General features: G+C 43.7%; 2 protein-coding genes across 2 annotated transcripts; one reads left to right on the top strand and one right to left on the bottom strand.

The window, feature by feature from the left end:
- Positions 1–518: 518 nt before the first annotated feature.
- Positions 519–13135, top strand: LOC106584633 (tripartite motif-containing protein 16-like). The gene is made up of 6 exons (XM_014170117.3): positions 519–1179; positions 3106–3201; positions 9614–9847; positions 9953–10112; positions 10238–10297; positions 11080–13135. Exons 1-6 carry the CDS (start codon positions 586–588, stop codon positions 11601–11603), a joined length of 1668 nt encoding a protein of 555 aa, XP_014025592.3. The 5' UTR covers positions 519–585; the 3' UTR covers positions 11604–13135.
- si:dkey-10o6.2 (uncharacterized) lies at positions 10478–19011 on the bottom strand. The gene is made up of 7 exons (XM_014170120.3): positions 18721–19011; positions 18473–18597; positions 18224–18290; positions 16964–17120; positions 16146–16291; positions 15043–15153; positions 10478–14590 (listed from the first exon to the last, which is right to left on the bottom strand). Exons 1-7 carry the CDS (start codon positions 18871–18873, stop codon positions 14411–14413), a joined length of 939 nt encoding a protein of 312 aa, XP_014025595.2. The 5' UTR covers positions 18874–19011; the 3' UTR covers positions 10478–14410.
- Positions 19012–19352: the final 341 nt, after the last annotated feature.

Genomic DNA, 19352 nt, shown 5'->3' with positions numbered 1-19352 from the left:
TTCTACTGGTCATGGTCAAGTCCTTGCACATCTAGACAGCCAATACATCTCTGTTGCTGCTAGGCATGAACTTAAGTGGTTCCTTTCATTGGTGTAGTCATGGCCCTGCCTCCTATGTGTGTATGTCATAGGACTGTTCCTCCTCACAATATCTGACCTTACTTTGGCCAACATTCCTCACTCCTTCCTAACTCGCGTCTGTCCTACCTTATCAGTGACTGAAACCAGACCGTTGCCCCTCTCCTCTCCATAGGATACATGAGGTTTAACCATAACATGTTCTGACAGAATGTAAACTTTCTGCACTCCCCTTCATCACTCAGTAGATTTGCATACACCCAGTTCTAATATGTTAACTTGAAATTATTTCAAGTTAGAACCCAGCACTAGGAACAAAACTGTCTCTCTCGACGTTGCATGCAGTTCTCTCTCTCTCTCTAACCCCTCCCTCTCTCCCTCCCTCTAAACCCACCCCTCTGGCAGAACCAGGAAGTCCCTCCCCCTCCCACAAACTCTCTTCTGAGAAAACGAAACTTATCTGAGTCTCTGTGTCATCTGTCTGTGTGAGAGTGAACGACCGTCCAAATGGCTCAGCAGGCAGTTCTGCTGGACCAGGACCAGTTCTGTTGTTCTGTCTGTCTGGATCTACTGAAGGAACCAATCACCATCCCCTGTGGACACAGTTACTGTAGGAGCTGTATTGAGGGCTGCTGGGATCAGGATGTTCTGAAAGGCTATAGCTGTCCTCAGTGCAGACAGACCTTCACTCCAAGGCCTGTTCTGAGGAAAAATAACATGTTGGCTGAGGTGGTGGAGAAACTGAAGAAGACAGGAATCCAGGCTGCTCCCCCTCCTACTCTGTGCTATGCTGAATCTGTAGATGTGGTGTGTGATTTCTGCACTGGGACCAGAAAGCAGAAAGCCCTCATGTCCTGTCTGGCATGTCTGGCCTCTTACTGTGATACTCACCTACAACCTCACTATGAATCTTCTGCTTTCAAGAAGCACAAGCTGGTCAAAGCCACCGCACAACTACAGGAGAAGATCTGCTCTCATCATGACAAACTGCTGGAGGTTTACTGTCGTACCGATCAGCAGTGTATCTGTATGCTGTGTACAATGGATGAACATAAAGGCCATGATACAGTGTCAGCTGCAGCAGAGAGGACTGAGAAACAGGTAAGACCAGAACAACTTGTTGGTGACTGTCTGATAAACAAATAATTGAAGATACAGTAGGAACTAAGGCTGTTTGAATATGAGAGAATTCAAATGAAATCGATCCATGGCAGAAGAAATATGAACACAAACCTTGAGGATATAGATTTTCTTAACTTAGATGCTCCAAATGTATCACCATTGTAATGTTTAGCTTAAACTCCTTGATACATGTAGGTCTCCTGTAAAACTGTAATCATTCACATAGCAACAAATAAATATCATATTGGAAAGGGACTATATCAATATTTAAGACCTTCCTCTCCATGGGCCCTATGTCACATTACTATTGTCGTGTCTTTGGGCACCATTAACTTGAAGACATGTTTATCAATTAACTCCCTGTAATTATTATTACGCGATTAAACTGATTAATCGTTTAACTGTAATTAACTAGGAGATCGGGGCACCAAGGAAAATATTCAGATTACAAAGTTATAATTTTCCTAATATAACTTTCCTATATTATATAACATTATATATTATATTATATTATAGTATCTGACCGATTATCTTCTGGTTTAAATGGTGTATTCTTTACCTCGCGTCAGTCTCATTCCAACTGTCGTAAATTGTTGTATCTGCACGAACCCAGCCTTTACTAAGTCATCCATACATCAACTGTCTTAAAATCATTTATTTACTAAACAAAGTAATTCACAGAAGGCATACAAACAGTAATTATCGTCACAAAGAATTGGTAGAGTAATGTGCCCTAGTGGGCTAAACCGGCATGGCGGCTTTTTAAACAAAGGGTCATAAAGGGCAGCTGAGGAGGCACACAGAGTTCATTAATATTAACAATTAATATGCTACCCCTTGCACATGAACGCTCACTCATTCGGAAACAATTGTAATCAATATATATTTACGCTCAGTGTGTCGTCGTGATCCTTGTTGGAGAGTTTTTGTCCTATTGGAGAGTTCTCTCTCCCCTCTCTCTCTCTCTCTCTCTCTCTCTCTCTCTCTCTCTCTCTCTCTCTCTCTTGGTTAGAATGGATCTTTCAAAGCGACATTCATTAATGTCGTTATAGAATGGATGTTTCGTCGGTCTTCGCATTCAATGATACCGAATTCTAGCTGCAGACTAGTACTTAATATCAAAGACTTGTTCTTATTATTCTGTATCGATAGTTTAACCACGTGGTATGGTTAAAGTTCAGTAGAGGAATGTATGGTCAAACCTATTGGCCAACTCGTAATGGAGTGGAGGCCTGGTCTAAAGAAAGTAACCCTGGGTGGGGTTTTTATTCGGAATGACAGAAAAAGGCTGTCTCATGACGCCAGGTCTTGTCTGTGTCCCTGGGGGCGTGCCGATGACTGAGTTAAGCTTTGAACAGAAATACAATTCTATCACATTAACATCAGTACATAGCCTCTCAACATATTCCAAATAGCTTTAATCTTATTAAATCATTGTATACAACCATTTAGATGCAAGTCCCATAGCTGAGGCTATTTTATAAACCTTAGTATGGTAATATGGTACTATTGTCTCCAATGAGTATCACAAAATTGTACCAAGCGGACCAGTTCATAGCTGGATTCTTCACCGATCTTTTATACCTTCTCTAGAACATAAATGTCGTTCGGTTCTCCAATTCTGTGAGTTGGAAGAATTTCCTTTGTCTCTCTATGAAACCCCTCTCTGTCTCAAAACTGGTCCATGCGGCAGGACATTCTCCTTTAGAATTTTTCAACCCCTCTCACCACAGCAGTGTCAGAAGTATAGAGGTCGGGGGATGGTGCATAGAAAAGGCCTGGTGCAGAGGGAGGCGGTTCAACTGTGTTCTCTGTACCCAAAGAGAGGGCAACGTCATGACACTATACTATTGATCTACTGGACAAATAAAGCTTGATAGCTCATTGAAGAGTGATTCTCCACAGAGGCAGCTGGGGATGAGTCAGCAGAAGATCCAGCAGAGATTCCAGGAGAGAGAGAAGGAGCTGAAGGAGCTCCAACAGGCTGTGGAGTCTCTCAAGGTGAGTATTGTTGACCAGAGGAGACACACCATTTCACTTCTCTCCTCCAGTGAGTGAGAAAGCGAGATTTGCTCGAGGGCACTAGAACAGTCTGCAGCCCTTGGCCTCACCCTACTAGATTCTGAAGTCAAATATCTACTATTTGCTGATGATCTGGTTGCTTCTGTCACCAACCAAGGAGGGCCTACACAGCACCTAGATCTTCTGCACAGATTCTGTCAGACCTGGGCCCTGACAGTAAATCTCAGTTAGACAAAAAATAATGGTGTTCCAAAAAAGGTCCAGTTGCCAGGAGCACAAATACAGTGGGGGAAAAAGTATTTGATCCCCTGCTGATTTTGTACGTTTGCCCACTTACAAAGAAATGATCAGTCTATAATTTAAATGGTAGGTTTATTTGAACAGTGAGAGACAGAATAACAACAAAAAATCCAGAAAAACGCATGTCAAAAATGTTATAAAATGATTTGCATTTTAATGAGGGAAATAAGTATTTGACCCCTCTGCAAAACATGACTTAGTACTTGGTGGAAAAACCCTTGTTGGCAATCACAGAGGTCAGATGTTTGTTGTAGTTGGCCACCAGGTTTGCACACATCTCAGGAGGGATTTTGTCCCACTCCTCTTTGCAGATCTTCTCCAAGTCATTAAGGTTTCGAGGCTGACGTTTGGCAACTCGAACCTTCAGCTCCCTCCACAGATTTTCTATGGGATTAAGGTCTGGAGACTGACTAGGCCACTCCAGGACCTTGATGTGCTTCTTCTTGAGCCACTCCTTTATTGCCTTGGCCGTGTGTTTTGGGTCATTGTCATGCTGGAATACCCATCCACGACCCATTTTCAATGCCCTGACTGAGGGAAGGAGGTTCTCAACCAAGATTTGACAGTACATGGCCCCGTCAAATGATGCGGTGAAGTTGTCCTGTCCCTTTAGCAGAAAAACACCCCCAAAGCATAATGCTTCCACCTCCATGTTTGACGGTGGAGATGGTGTTCTTGGGGTCATAGGCAGCATTCCTCCTCCTCCAAACACGGCGAGATGAGTTGATTGCAAAGAGCTCCATTTTGGTCTCATCTGACCACAACACTTTCACCAGTTGTCCTCTGAATCATTCAGATGTTCATTGGAAAACTATAGACGGCCATGTATATGTATTCTTGAGCAGGGGGACCTTGCGGGCGCTGCAGGATTTCAGTCCTTCACGGCGTAGTGTGTTACCAATTGTTTTCTTGGTGACTATGGTCCCAGCTGCCTTGAGATCATTGACAAGATCCTCCCGTGTAGTTATTGGCTGATTCCTCACCGTTCTCATGATCATTGCAACCCCACGAGGTGAGATCTTGCATGGAGCCCCAGGCCGAGGGATATTGACAGTTCTTTTGTGTTTCTTCCATTTGCGAATAATCGCACCAAATGTTGTCACCTTCTCACCAAGCTGCTTGGCGATGGTCTTGTAGCCCATTCCAGCCTTGTGTAGGTCTACAATCTTGTCCCTGACATCCTTGGAGAGCTCTTTGGTCTTGGCCATGGTGGAGAGTTTGGAATCTGATTGATTGATTGCTTCTGTGGACAGGTGTCTTTTATAGAGGCAACAAACTGAGATTAGGAGCACTCCCTTTAAGAGTGTGCTCCTAATCTCAGCTCGTTACCTGTATAAAAGACACCTGGGAGTCAGAAATCTTTCTGATTGAGAGGGGGTCAAATAATTATTTCCCTCATTAAAATGCAAATCAATTTATAACATTTTTGACATGCGTTTTTCTGGATATTTTTGTTGTTATTCTGTCTCTCACTATTCAAATAAACCTACCATTAAAATTATAGACTGATCCTTTCTTTATCAGTGGGCAAACGTACAAAATCAGCAGGGGATCAAATACTTTTTTCCCCCACTGTACAAATTCTGTCTAGACAACGTTGCCCTGCAGCACACAAAAAAACATACATACCTCGGTCTAAACATCAGCGCCCTAGGTAACTTCCACAAAGCTCAAATCAAATCATTTTTTATTTGTCACAAACACATGGTTAGCAGATGTTAATGTGAATGTAGCGAAATGCTTATGCTTCTAGTTCCGACCATGCAGTAATATCTAACAAGTAATCTGACCTAGCAATTCCACAACAACTACCTTATACACACAAGTGTAAAGGAATGAATACGAATATGTACATAAAAATATATGAATGAGCGATGGCCGAACGGCATAGGCAAGATGCAGTAGATGGTATAGAGTACAGTATATACATATGAGATGAGTAATGTAGGGTATGTAAACATTATATAAAGTGGCATTGTTTAAAGTGGCTAGTGATACATTTAATTACATCAAGATGGCAAGATGCAGTAGATGGTATAGCGTACAGTATATACATATGAGATGAGTAATGTAGGGTATGTAAACATGATATAAAGTGGCATTGTTTAAACTGGATAGTGATAAATTGATTACATCAAGATGGCAAGATGCAATAGATGGTATAGCGTACAGTATATACATATGAGATGAGTAATGTAGGGTATGTAAACATTATATAAAGTGCCATTGTTTAACGTGGCTAGTGATACATTTATTACATCAATTTTTCCATTATTAAAGTGGCTAGAGTTGAGTCAGTATGTTGGCAGCAGCCACTCAATGTTAGTGATGGCTGTTTAACTATGTCCTGTTTAACTGTGTCCTGGAGGGCAGGTAGTTTGCACCTGGTGATGCGCTGTGCAGACCTCACTACCCTCTGGAGAGCCTTATGGTTATGGGCGGAGTAGCTGCCGTACCAGGCGGTGATACAGCCCGACAGGATGCTCTCGATTGTGCATCTGTAAAAGTTTGTGAGTGTTTTTGGTGACAAGCCGAATTTCTTCAGCCTCCTGAGGTTGAAAAGGCGCCGCTGCGCATTCTTCACCACGCTGTCTGTGTGGGTGGACCATTTCAGTTTGTCCGTGATGTGTACGCAGAGGCACTAAAAACTCTCCACCCTCTCCACTACTGTCCCGTCAATGTAGATAGGGGGCTGCTCCCTCTGCTGTTTCCTGAAGTCCACGATCATCTCCTTTGTTTTGTTGACATTGAGTGTGAGGTTATTTTCCTGACACCACACTCTGAGGGCCCTCACCTCCTCCCTGTAGGCCGTCTCGTCGTTATTGGTTATCAAGCCTACCAATGTAGTGTCGTCTGCAAGCTGTGAACGATCTGAGACAGAAGGCAAGAAGAGCCTTCTATGCCATCAAAAGGAACATAAAATTTGACATACCAATTAGGATCTGGCAAAAAATTCTTGAATCAGTTACAGAACCCATTGTCCTTTATGGTTGTGAGGTCTGGGGTCCGCTCACCAACCAATAATTCACAAAATGGGACAAACCCAAAAATATCCTCTGTGTACATTGTAAAACACCAAATAATGCATGCAGAGCAGACGTAGGCCAATACCCACTGATTATCAAAATCCAGAAAAGAGGAAGCGATTCCCAAACCATCCATAACAAAGCCATCACCTACAGGAAGATGAACCTTGAGAAGAATCCCCTAAGCAAGCTGGTCCTGGGGCTCTGTTCACAAACGGACCACACAGAGCCCCAGGGCAGCAACACAATTAGACCCAACCAAATCATGAGAAAACAAAAAGATAATTACTTGACACATTGGAATGAACAAACAAAATAACTGAGCAAACTAGAACGCTATTTGTCCCTTAACAGAGAGTACACAGTGGCAGAATACCAGACCACTGTGACTGACCCAAACTTAAGGAAAGCTTTGACTATATTAGAGACTCAGTGAGCATAGCTTTGCTATTGAGAGAGGCCACCCTAGGCAGACCTGGCTCTCAAGAGAAGACAGGCATTGTGCACTCTGCCCACAAAATGAGGTGGAAACTGAGATACACTTCCCAACCTCCTGCCAAATGTTTGACCATAGAGACACATATTTCCCTCATATTACACAGACCCACAAAGAATTTGAAAACCAATCCAATTTTGATAAACTCCCATATCTATTTGGTAAAATAGTGTGTCACGTTCGTCGTATGAAGGAGACCAAGGTGCAGCGTGGTTGGCAATTTTTTTTTCCTTTTATTAAAATGAACACGTCAAAATAACAAAATATAAAAACGTAAAGTCTTGCAGGCTTCTAAGCAGCTATACAAAAACAACATCCCACAATCACAGGTGGGAAAGGGCTGCCTAAGTATGATCCCCAATCAGAGACAACGATAGCCTCTGATTGGGAATCATACCCGGCCAACAAAGAAATAGAAAATCTAGAATGTTCCCACCCGAGTCACACCCTGACCTAACCAAACATAGAGAATAATAAGGATCTCTACGGTCAGGGCGTGACAGTACCCCCCCCAAACAAAAGGTGCGGACTCTGGCCGCAAACTTGAAGCTATAGGGAAGGGTCCGGGTGGGCATCTCCTCTTGGTGGAAGCTCCGGTGCGGGACGCAGATCCCCCTCCGCTTGGGGCTCCTCCCACTTTCGTGGAACCGGACCGTGGATCGTTGCCGGAGGCTCCGGACTGGGGACCGTCGCCGGAGGCTCCGGACAGGGGACCGTCGCTGGAGGCTCCGTGCCATAGATCGTCACTACAGGCTCCGCGCCATGGATCATCACTGGAGGCTTCGCACAATGGATCATCACTGGAGGCTTCGTGCCATGGATCATCACTGGAGGCTCCGGGCCATAGATCATCACTGGAGGCATCGTGCCATGGATTATCACTGGAGGCTCCGGGCCATGGATCATCACTGGAGGCTTCGTGCCATGAGTCATCACTGCAGGCTTCGGGCCATGGATCATCACTGCAGGCTTCGTGCCATGGATCATCACTGGAAGCTTCGTGCCATGGATCATCACTGGAGGCTTCGTGCCATGGATCAATTCTGGAGGCTTCATACATGGAGCCGGAACAGGTGTCACCGGACTGGGGAGACGCACTGGAGGCCGGGTGCGTGGAGCAGGCACAGGATATACTGGGCCGTGGAGGCGCACTGGAGGTCTGGAGCGTAGGGCTGGCACAACCCGTCCTGGCTGGATGCTTACTTTAGCCCAGCAAGTGCAGGGCGCTGTCACAGGACGAACTGGGCTGTGAAGGCGCACTGGCGACACAGTGCGTAGAGCTGGCGCAGGATATGCTGGGCGTGGAGGCGCACTGGAGGTCTGGAGCGTAGGGCTGGCACAATCCGTCCTGGCTGGATGCTCACTTTAGCCCGGCAAGTGCGGGGCGCTGGCACAGGACAAACTGGGCTGTGAAGGCTCACTGGCGACACAGTGCGTAGAGCTGGCGCATGATATCCTGGAACGAGGAGGCGTACTGGAGACCAGGAGCGCTGAGCCGGCACAATCCGTCCTGGCTGAATGCTCACTTTAGCCCGGCAAATGCGGGGCGCAGGCAACGAGCGCACCGGGCTGTGAATGCGCACTGGAGACACAGTGCACATCACTGCATAACACGGTGCCTGACTGGTCACACGCTCCCCACGATAGGCACGGGGAGTTGGCTCAGGTCTCAACCCTGACTCCGCCAATCTCCCCGTGTGCCCCCCCCTTAATTTTGGGGGGGAGCTGCCTCTCGGGCTTCCGTTGTTGCCGTGACTCCCAATCTCGTCGCCATTCATCTCTCGCTGCCTCCATCTGCTCCCTTGACCGGCGATATTCCCCAATCCGCGTCCAGGGTCCTTTGCTTTCCAGGATCTCCTCCCATGTCCAACTATCCTGGCCACGCTGCTTGGTCCGTTTTTGGTGGGATGTTCTGTCACGTACAGATACGAAACAGAAAACAACTAACCACAAAACACAGGTGGGAAAAGGCTGCCTAAGTATGATTCCCAATCAGAGACAACGATAGACAGCTGCCTCTGATTAGGAACCATACTCGGCCAAAAACAAAGAAATAGACAACATAGAATGCCCACCCCACATCACACCCTGACCTAACCAAATAGAGAAATAAAATGGCTCTAAGGTCAGGGTGTGACACAGTGTGCCATCACAGCAGCAATATATGTGACCTGTTGCCACAAGAAAAGGGCAACCAGTGAAGAACAAACACTATTGTAAATACAACCCATATTTATTTTCCTTTTTGTACTTGAACTATTTGCACATCGTTACAACACTGTATATAGACATAATGACATTTGAAGTGTCTTTATTATTTTGGAACTTTTGTGAGTGTAATATTTACTGTTCATTTGTTTTGTTTTTTTTCACTTTTGTTTATTATCTATTTCACTTGCTTTGGCAATGTAAACAAACATATGTTTCCCATGCCAATAAAGCCCTGAATTGAACTGAGAGAGAGACCTCTCCAATCACGTTGAGCCCCACTCTGGGGAACAGGCTATCTGGGCTTTCAGTTAGAGAGAGAATAGACTGCTTAACATGGAGCCTCTCTCTCTCATAACAGCACTCTGCACAGGCAGCAGTGGAGGACAGTGATAAGATCTTTACTGAGCTGATCCGCTCCATTGAGAGAAGGCGCTCTGAGGTGAAGGAGCTGATCAGAGCCCATGAGAAGGCTCAAGTGAGTCAAGCTGAAGGACTCCTGGAACAAGTGGAACAGGAGATAGCTGAGCTGAAGAAGAGAAGCACTGAGCTGGAGCAGCTCTCACACACAGAGGATCACATCCATTTCCTCCAGGTAACTAAACTGCCTTGTTACATGTGATATGAAAATTAACTTATTGTGAAACTTTTCAATCATTCTGTTCTGTCTGTGTGTGTGTGTGTGTCTCTCTCTCGCCAGAGTTATCCGTCTCTCTCCAGTATCAGTGTATCTTCAGACTTACCCAGCATCGTTGTCCGTCCTCTTCAGTACTTTGGAGATGTGAGTAAGACTGTGTCTGAACTGAGAGAGAAACTAGAAGACTTCCTTAAAGGAGAATGGACCAAGATCTCCACTACAGGTGTGTTGAAAATAATAACAACATCAACTTTAGACCATTGAAAGTTCCCTACTAGTCATATACATGTGGAATATGGTATGGTGATAACATTCCCTCTCTCTGTCAATGTGTTTGTGTGTCTGTAGTGAATATAGTGGATGTTGTACTGCCTCCAGAGTCCAAGACCAGAGAACAGTTGTTACAATGTGAGTCTCTTTATTGTGAAGTAACTAACAATCTCTTTTTACTGACACACACCTCCTATAGAAATATATATATATATATATAAATAGCAATAGTAGATCTAATCAAAGACTGGGTATCTGACTCCTCATATTTCTCTGATTGTAACGGTTGTTGTATATAGTGGACCAAGGCGCAGCGGGTTGAGTGCTCATATTAACTTTTATTAGAACACTTACAAAACAAAACAAGAAAATGAACGAACGAACAGTAATGCAGGACACACACACACACACACACACACACACACACACACACACACACACACACACACACACACACACACACACACACACACACACACACACACACACACACACACACACACACACACACACACACACACACACACACACACACACACAGCAGTGCAAAAACAACTTCCCACAAAGGACAGGTGAAAACAGGGCTACCTAAGTATGACTCCCAATCAGCAACAACGATGTACAGCTGTTCCTGATTGAGAGCCATACCAGGCCAACACAAAGAAATACACAACATAGACAGAGCATAGAAATACAAAACCTAGAACATAACCAAAAACCCTGGAATACTTTAAACAAACACCCCTCTACATAAACACATATCCCAACAAACCCCGAACCACATAAAACAAACACCCCCCTGCCACGTGACACTGATTTGATCTCTGCTGTGCTCTAATCAAAGACAGGGTAGATACAGTATCTGACATAACTTATTGTTCTAACTGCCCTCATTGGTCTCTGCTCTGCTCTTCTCCCAGATTCCTGTCAGCTCACACTGGACCTAAACACAGCACACACACACCTCTCTCTGTCTGCAGGGAACAGAAAGGTGACCTATACAAGCCAAGTCCAACCATATCCTGACCATCCAGACAGATTCACAAATGACTTGATGGTGCTGTGTAGAGAGGGTCTGTCTGGACGCTGTTACTGGGAGGTGGAGTGGAGTGGACGGTGGGTTATTATAGCAGTCTCATATAAAGACATCAGGAGAACAGGGAGAGGTAATGCATTTGGATTGAATGACAAGTCCTGGAGTTTACAGTGCTCTAGTGGTAGTTATTGTTTCAGACACAATCATGTTGTGACTAAAGTATCAGGCCCTCAGTCCTCCAGAGTAGGAGTGTACCTGGATCACAAGGCAGGTACTCTGTCCTTCTACAGTGTCTCTGACACAATGACCCTCCTCCACAGAGTCCAGACCACATTCACTCAGCCCCTCTATCCTGGGGTTTGGCTCAATAGTGATAATGGTACTGCTGAGCTGGTTAAACTGTACTAGGGTCCACATAGATACTAGTCATGCTGGTGTAGTCTATAGCTGAGCTGGTTAAACTGTAGTAGGGTCCACATAGATACTAGTCATGCTGGTGTAGTCTATAGCTGAGCTGGTTAAACTGTAGTAGGGTCCACATAGATACTAGTCATATAAATGGTAAAAAAAAAAATGTTGAACCTTTATTTAACTTGCCAAGTCAGTTAAGAACATTTTTTTTTTTACAATGACAGCCTACCCCGGCCAAACCCTAACCAGGATGACGCTAGGCCAATTGTGCGCAGCCCTATGGTACTCCCAATCATGGCCGGTTGTGATACAGCCTGGAATCGAACCAGGGTCTGTAGTGACGCCTCTAGCACTGAGATGCAGTGCCTTAGACTGCTGTGCCACTCGGGAGCCCCTAAATGTTAGTAACCACTAACATTACCACACTAATGTTAGTGGTTGACTCATTAGAATATCACACTGTAATGTTAGTGGTTACTTCATTAGAATATCACACTGTAATGTTAGTGGTTGACTCATTAGAATATCACACTGTAATGTTAGTGGTTGACTCATTAGAATATCACACTAATGTTAGTGGTTGACTCATTAGAATATCACACTGTAATGTTAGTGGTTGACTCATTAGAATATCACACTGTAATGTTAGTGGTTGACTCATTAGAATATCACACTAATGTTAGTGGTTGACTCATTAGAATATCACACTGTAATGTTAGTGGTTGACTCATTAGAATATCACACTGTAATGTTAGTGGTTGACTCATTAGAATATCACACTGTAATGTTAGTGGTTGACTCATTAGAATATCACACTAATGTTAGTGGTTGACTCATTAGAATATCACACTGTAATGTTAGTGGTTGACTCATTAGAATATCACACTGTAATGTTAGTGGTTACTTCATTAGAATATCACACTGTAATGTTAGTGGTTGACTCATTAGAATATCACACTGTAATGCTAGTGGTTGACTCATTAGAATATCACACTGTAATGTTAGTGGTTGACTCATTAGAATATCACACTGTAATGTTAGTGGTTGACTCATTAGAATATCACACTGTAATGTTAGTGGTTACTTCATTAGAATATCACACTGTAATGTTAGTGGTTGACTCATTAGAATATCATACTGTAATGTTAGTGGTTGACTCATTAGAATATCACACTGTAATGTTAGTGGTTGACTCATTAGAATATCACACTGTAATGTTAGTGGTTGACTCATTAGAATATCACACTGTAATGTTAGTGGTTGACTCATTAGAATATCACACTGTAATGTTAGTGGTTGACTCATTAGAATATCACACTGTAATGTTAGTGGTTACTTCATTAGAATATCACACTGTAATGTTAGTGGTTACTTCATTAGAATATCACACGAATGTTAGTGGTTGCCTCATTAGAATACATTAGTGGTTGCCTCCCCACTTGTTCTTCTGTTGTGTTTTTCTCCTGTTTGTTGATTGAAAATCAATCAACAATTCATAATTATAAAATAATATTATCTCCACCCACCCACTTCATGTCTGTCATCCCCCAGTTCTGTTAAGACTTCCTCTCATTGAACTGGGCCTCATTCTAAATGCTCACTTTGTATTGATAGTCCATAGTGGGCTTTACTATGGTTCTACATACAGTATCTGTATTGATAGACCATACTGGACTTTACTATGGTTCTACATACAGTATCTGTACCTGGAGGGTTTCTGCTCACATATTCCTTTATCTGATTCTCTCTCACTTCCCTTCATGGATGGATTTATAAGGAAATGACTGGTATATGTAAACTCCCTCTACCCCATGTCAACACCAATCCAATGCTTTTACATTTGTGAGGAGTAGTGAAGGAATGCTACACTTCAGGAGGAAGGAAAGATTATTGAGACGCCCCCATGGAGAGATGATAGAGGGATGTGAAAGAGGAGAGAGGTAATGGTTGTACTCCCCCATGGAGAGATGATAGAGGGATGTGAAAGAGGAGAGAGGTAATGGTTGTACTCCCCCATGGAGAGATGATAGAGGGATGTGAAAGAGGAGAGAGGTAATGGTTGTACTCCCCCATGGAGAGATGATAGAGGGATGTGAAAGAGGAGAGAGGTAATGGTTGTACTCCCCCATGGAGAGATGATAGAGGGATGTGAAAGAGGAGAGAGGTAATGGTTGTACTCCCCCATGGAGAGATGATAGAGGGATGTGAAAGAGGAGAGAGGTAATGATTGTACATTTACATTTACATTTAAGTCATTTAGCAGATGCTCTTATCCAGAGCGACTTACAAATTGGTGCATTCACCTTATGATATCCAGTGGAACAACCACTTTACAATAGTGCATCTGAATCTTTTAAGGGGGGGGGTTAGAAGGATTACTTTATCCTATCCCAGGTATTCCTTAAAGAGGTGGGGTTTCAGGTGTCTCCGGAAGGTGGTGATTGACTCCGCTGTCCTGGCGTCGTGAGGGAGCTTGTTCCACCATTGGGGTGCCAGAACGGCGAACAGTTTTGACTGGGCTGAGCGGGAACTGTGCTTCCTCAGAGGTAGGGAGGCCAGCAGGCCAGAGGTGGATGAACGCAGTGCCCTTGTTTGGGTGTAGGGCCTGATCAGAGCCTGAAGGTACGGAGGTGCCGTACCTCTCTCCTCTTTCACATCCCTCTATCATCCCCATGGAGGGATGATAGAGGGATGTGAAAGAGGAGAGAGGTAATGATTGTACTTATTTATTCTCTCTTTACTGACATTCTGTTTCACTGACATAATTGCATAGCACAAAATAATTAATGATGGATAGATAAAGCTCACTTCCTTCCATAAGAGTCATTGAAGCGTTCGCTGAGATAGGCCCCTGACTTCACAGGGGGATATTTGTTGGACCCGTCAAAACAGGTGATGAGGGCATCATCGTCTGGCTGCACAAAGAAAGCCAGGGACTGCCGTGTGCTTGAGTCTCCAGCGGGGGGCAGCAAAACCCTATGGACCTGAAAGGGAAAGTGAGATGCAAAATTCAAAGGCAAATTTACCTTTGCTTCCACAGAGACCCAAGTCATATTCACTAGGCACCAAACTTAAGAAAATGAACTGAAACAGGCAGGGACTAACTGAACTTATGAAAATAAGTGTGTTTTCTATTGCTAAATGTTTTGCTACAGTGTGCCCTAATGTATACGACCCTGGATTCAAATACTATTTGAAATCTTACAAATACTTTTAGCATTTCCTTTAGTCTTCCAGGTGGGCAGGGTTTGATTATACTTTTAGGACTTTTCTATTGGTTCCATTATAACAAACTCAATCAAGCCCTGCTTATTAAGTATTCTAAATCATTTTAAATAGTATTTGAATGCAGGTCTGTTTCCACAAGCAACGAGCCTGTAACATCTTGTATGAGCTTATCAGGTAAAGGTGTTTCAAATGGAAAGGCAAGTCTCACCGCTGAGAGGAAAACATCACTGGTCCACCTCTGCATCAGGTCAGCTATGTTGATCAGTACTGTCCCAGGGATACTGGGAGCAGAGATGAACTCCCCTGACCTGGTACGCACCTATGGAGTTGTCATTTTAATATCAGTTTAACCCCATTACTGATAGAACACACATAAGCCATGTTAATAAAATGAAATTGATCAAAGTTACATTTATTCTCAATAAATTTCACCCTAGGTCACTTGGTAAGTTTGTTAATATCTCCAAAGTGGTCTGATATTGAGATGACTGCAGGTCTGAATCCCAAACTAATGGGGGGGAAATGGCTCCATCTAATAAGATGGCATTTAGAGGTATGGATAAAATATTTTTTTTGTCAAACTTTGCTATTGGGGTGAACAAATACCATTAACATACATACAGTGCATTCGGAAAGTATTCAGACACCTTCCCTTTTTACATATTTTGTTACGTTACGGCCTTATTCTAAAAAAATCAATTTTAAAATAAGGCTGTAACGTAACAAAATTTGGAGAAAGTCATGGGGCCTGAATACTTACCGAATGCAATGTAGTCCATTAAAACTTGGCTTAATAAGTTGCATGGACTGTGTGCAATAATATAACTAGAGCCAAAGTTTTTCCTGCCAGGTGATGTAGCCAGAAACACTGGCCCTACTAGACGCTGCAGACGATTCAGATATCTTGTTTATCTGCAGGCCACCATCTTGGTTCTAGAAGACCAGAGGATTCAGTGGTGTCTTGTTTACCTGCAGGACACCCTCTTGGTTCTAGAAGACCAGAGGATTCAGTGGTGTCTTGTTTACCTGCAGGCCACCCTCTTGGTTCTAGAAGACCAGAGGATTCAGTGGTGTCTTGTTTACCTGCAGGCCACCCTCTTGGTTCTAGAAGACCAGAGGATTCAGTGGTGTCTTGTTTAACTGCAGGCCACCCTCTTGGTTCTAGAAGACCAGAGGATTTAGTGGTGTCTTGTTTACCTGCAGGCCACCCTCTTGGTTCTAGAAGACCAGAGGATTCAGTGGTGTCTTGTTTAACTGCAGGCCACCCTCTTGGTTCTAGAAGACCAGAGGATTTAGTGGTGTCTTGTTTACCTGTAGGCCACCCTCTTGGCTCTGGAAGACCAGGGTGATGCTGCCGTAGTCAGAGTGTTCTCCACAGCGCAGCTGGCCCTCCTTCACCCTGTCACTCCTCACCGGGGGGTAATACAGCGACCTCAGGGTAGTGCCGTTCTCATCCCCTGCAGGGGACAACAACAAGCCTGATTCACACAATAGGGCACCAACTGTATTTTCCTTTCACATTTTCCTTTCAAAGATGGTTCCAGCACTTTTGCAACACAGAGTCAGAATGTTACAGATACACATTGACATCGAAAGGGAACCATGATTAATGTGGATTTGTAACATTCTGACACTGTGTTGCAATAGTGCTTTGACGAAGAAGCTCCAAAATGCTTTAGCAATTCATATAGTTGAAGGGGATAAGTAGCCATCCTTAACTTTCTTTTACAACTGGGCAATTAAAAAAAGTAACAGAGGGACACAGACTCAGATTTTCACTTTAAAATGTATGTCAAACAGAATGAGGGTTTGGGGTATTTGTATCGTCATTCTGTTACCAAACTTTGCATCTGCGCTGTTCTTCAAGTAAATGTGTTGCTGTTCATTTTTTTGGTAAATTGTTCAAGTAGTCCTTGTCCATTGTTGTAAGGTTTGTTTAATTTTGCAATCATTGTTTTTTGTTTGACATACATTTTAAAGTGAACAATCTGAATCTTAGTGTCACTCTGTTACCATGGAATTGCCCAACTTCAGTCTTACATTCTTAGGACTGAGCACCCCTTCACCCAGGTGTGATTGTACATAGATAACCCTCAGAGAGAGAGAGAGAGAGAGAGAGCTGTACTCACTCCCTATGTGTCTGTGTGCACCCAGGAAGACCTCAGCCTCCAGGCCCAGACTGTAGGCCATCACATGAAGCACCCGTAGACACAGGTCCTTACAGCGCAGGAAGAACGATGACTGGATCTCACAGAATCCATTCACTCCTTCCCATGATGGCCATTTCTATAGACCAGGAAGAGTTGGTTAAGAACTGTGAAATCAGAGCTATATACAATGTAGGATATAAAAGATGACAGTAATACATTGAAAGTTGTCAAAACCTATGGGTGGCCTGGTGAGTTCTGTTCCTAGATGGAGTTCTATCAGCCTGGTGAGTTCTGTTCCTAGATGGAGTTCTATCAGCCTGGTGAGTTCTGTTCCTAGATGGAGTTCTATCAGCCTGGTGAGTTCTGTTCCTAGATGGAGTTATATCAGCCTGGTGAGTTCTGTTCCTAGATGGAGTTCTATCAGCCTGGTGAGTTCTGTTCCTAGATGGAGTTCTATCAGCCTGGTGAGTTCTGTTCCTAGATGGAGTTATATCAGCCTGGTGAGTTCTTGTCCTAGATGAAATTCTATCAGCCTGGTGAGTTCTGTTCCTAGATGGAGTTATATCAGCCTGGTGAGTTCTGTTCCTAGATGGAGTTCTATCAGCCTGGTGAGTTCTGTTCCTAGATGGAGTTCTATCAGCCTGGTGAGTTCTGTTCCTAGATGGAGTTCTATCAGCCTGGTGAGTTCTGTTCCTAGATGGAGTTCTATCAGCCTGGTGAGTTCTGTTCCTAGATGGAGTTATATCAGCCTGGTGAGTTCTGTTCCTAGATGGAGTTCTATCAGCCTGGTGAGTTCTGTTCCTAGATGGAGTTCTATCAGCCTGGTGAGTTCTGTTCCTAGATGGAGTTATATCAGCCTGGTGAGTTCTTGTCCTAGATGAAATTCTATCAGCCTGGTGAGTTCTGTTCCTAGATGGAGTTATATCAGCCTGGTGAGTTCTGTTCCTAGATGGAGTTATATCAGCCTGGTGAGTTCTGTTCCTAGATGAAATTCTATCAGCCTGGTGAGTTCTGTTCCTAGATGGAGTTATATCAGCCTGGTGAGTTCTTGTCCTAGATGAAATTCTATCAGCCTGGTGAGTTCTGTTCCTAGATGGAGTTCTATCAGAGTGGTTGAACTCTATATATGGCTCAGAGCGAGGTCAATCCCTTTGTACCTTGACCTTAACACTGATAGCAACAACAACCACAGCAGAGAAGTTGGATGTACAGACAGACAGACAGACAGAAGTTGTTTACTATGTCTGGATGAAAGGACGCAGTGTTGAAGGCTTCCTTTAGGTCTCCGGGTCTCTTGGGATTTAAACTGTGAATACAGAGAGATAGTCCTAACCATTCAATCAATGTTCACAACAAACAGTCATCATTAACACTATACTGAGTGGAGCCTATGGATATAATATATTATCATATAACATAATGACTAGACTAACTGTTTTGACAAGAAAGCACAGCCAGATATTTTGACTTGACAGTGTGTCTCTATACCTCTCTGTCTCTGAAGACACCCAGCCATGGTTAGGATTATTAGAGAAACTTTTCCTGCTGAAAGGCAGTTTCATTTCGTCTGGTTGTAGAAAGAATTTCTTGGATATGTTCATAACCCCATCCACCTATGAAGAATAGCCTCATGTTGATCACCCAAAGCACAAAGTCCACTCGTACTGACATGCCAAATATTTCCAACAGCTTTTAAAAACAACTTAAAAAAAACCCAGAGCAATGCTGTTACTCACCTCGAGTTGCACTATCCCAGTATTCTTCAGATAAACAAATCCCACTTCCGTAAAGGCCGTTTTCAACTGCCTGCTCAGGATCTCTAACTGTTCGCTCGAAACATCGTTTTCCCCTAACTTGTATGCTCCAAAATCAACAACTGGTATCTTCATGTTGGGAGTTGGGACAATGATCTGACTAAACAATGAAACAGTGAGTTGAATATGTCCAGAGGTTTGCAATTATGCATAGCAGATTGCACCCAGACCATGTGACGCTAGGGATGTTTTCATTATGACGAATCTGTAGCAAAACGTTTCTAAACGGAAACAAATGGAACGAAATGGGGCGGGACCTACATGATTTTGTCCAATAGAAACGCTCGTTTTATTTGCCAACGTTTTGCAACTGTTTGGACTAATGATTACACCCCAGTTGAGTGAGCAAATGTTGACATAATTCCTTTTTCTCAGTGTGCGTGAACCATGTGACAACTGTGAGCCAATAGTAATGTGACCCGTCACATTGTTATTTCACCTTTGGATGTTGTTCATTGTCTGATATGAGTCAGAGCATTTATCCCAAGGCCAATGTAGTGTGATCATTGTAAAGCTTTTTGGTCATGTATCAAGTGGTTGCAGAAGGGAGAAGC

This window comes from Salmo salar, chromosome 23 (assembly GCF_965601325.2).
Source record: "Salmo salar chromosome 23, fSalSal1, whole genome shotgun sequence".
Taxonomy (NCBI): domain Eukaryota; kingdom Metazoa; phylum Chordata; class Actinopteri; order Salmoniformes; family Salmonidae; genus Salmo; species Salmo salar.
This window is presented reverse-complemented; position numbering and strand designations above follow the sequence as displayed.

Bases quoted from the DNA above. Each gene is read 5' to 3' on its own strand.
- LOC106584633 (XM_014170117.3), top strand. From the start codon at position 586: ATGGCTCAGCAGGCAGTTCTGCTGGACCAGGACCAGTTCTGTTGTTCT. The intron at 1,180-3,105 runs GTAAGACCAGAA...GATTCTCCACAG, and splicing joins CAGAGAGGACTGAGAAACAG to AGGCAGCTGGGGATGAGTCA. The intron at 9,848-9,952 runs GTAACTAAACTG...CTCTCTCGCCAG, and splicing joins ATCACATCCATTTCCTCCAG to AGTTATCCGTCTCTCTCCAG.
- si:dkey-10o6.2 (XM_014170120.3), bottom strand. From the start codon at position 18,873: ATGAAGATACCAGTTGTTGATTTTGGAGCATACAAGTTAGGGGAAAAC. The intron at 18,598-18,720 runs GTGAGTAACAGC...TATTCTTCATAG, and splicing joins CTGGGATAGTGCAACTCGAG to GTGGATGGGGTTATGAACAT. The intron at 15,154-16,145 runs GTAAACAAGACA...ACAACTCCATAG, and splicing joins GCCAAGAGGGTGGCCTACAG to GTGCGTACCAGGTCAGGGGA.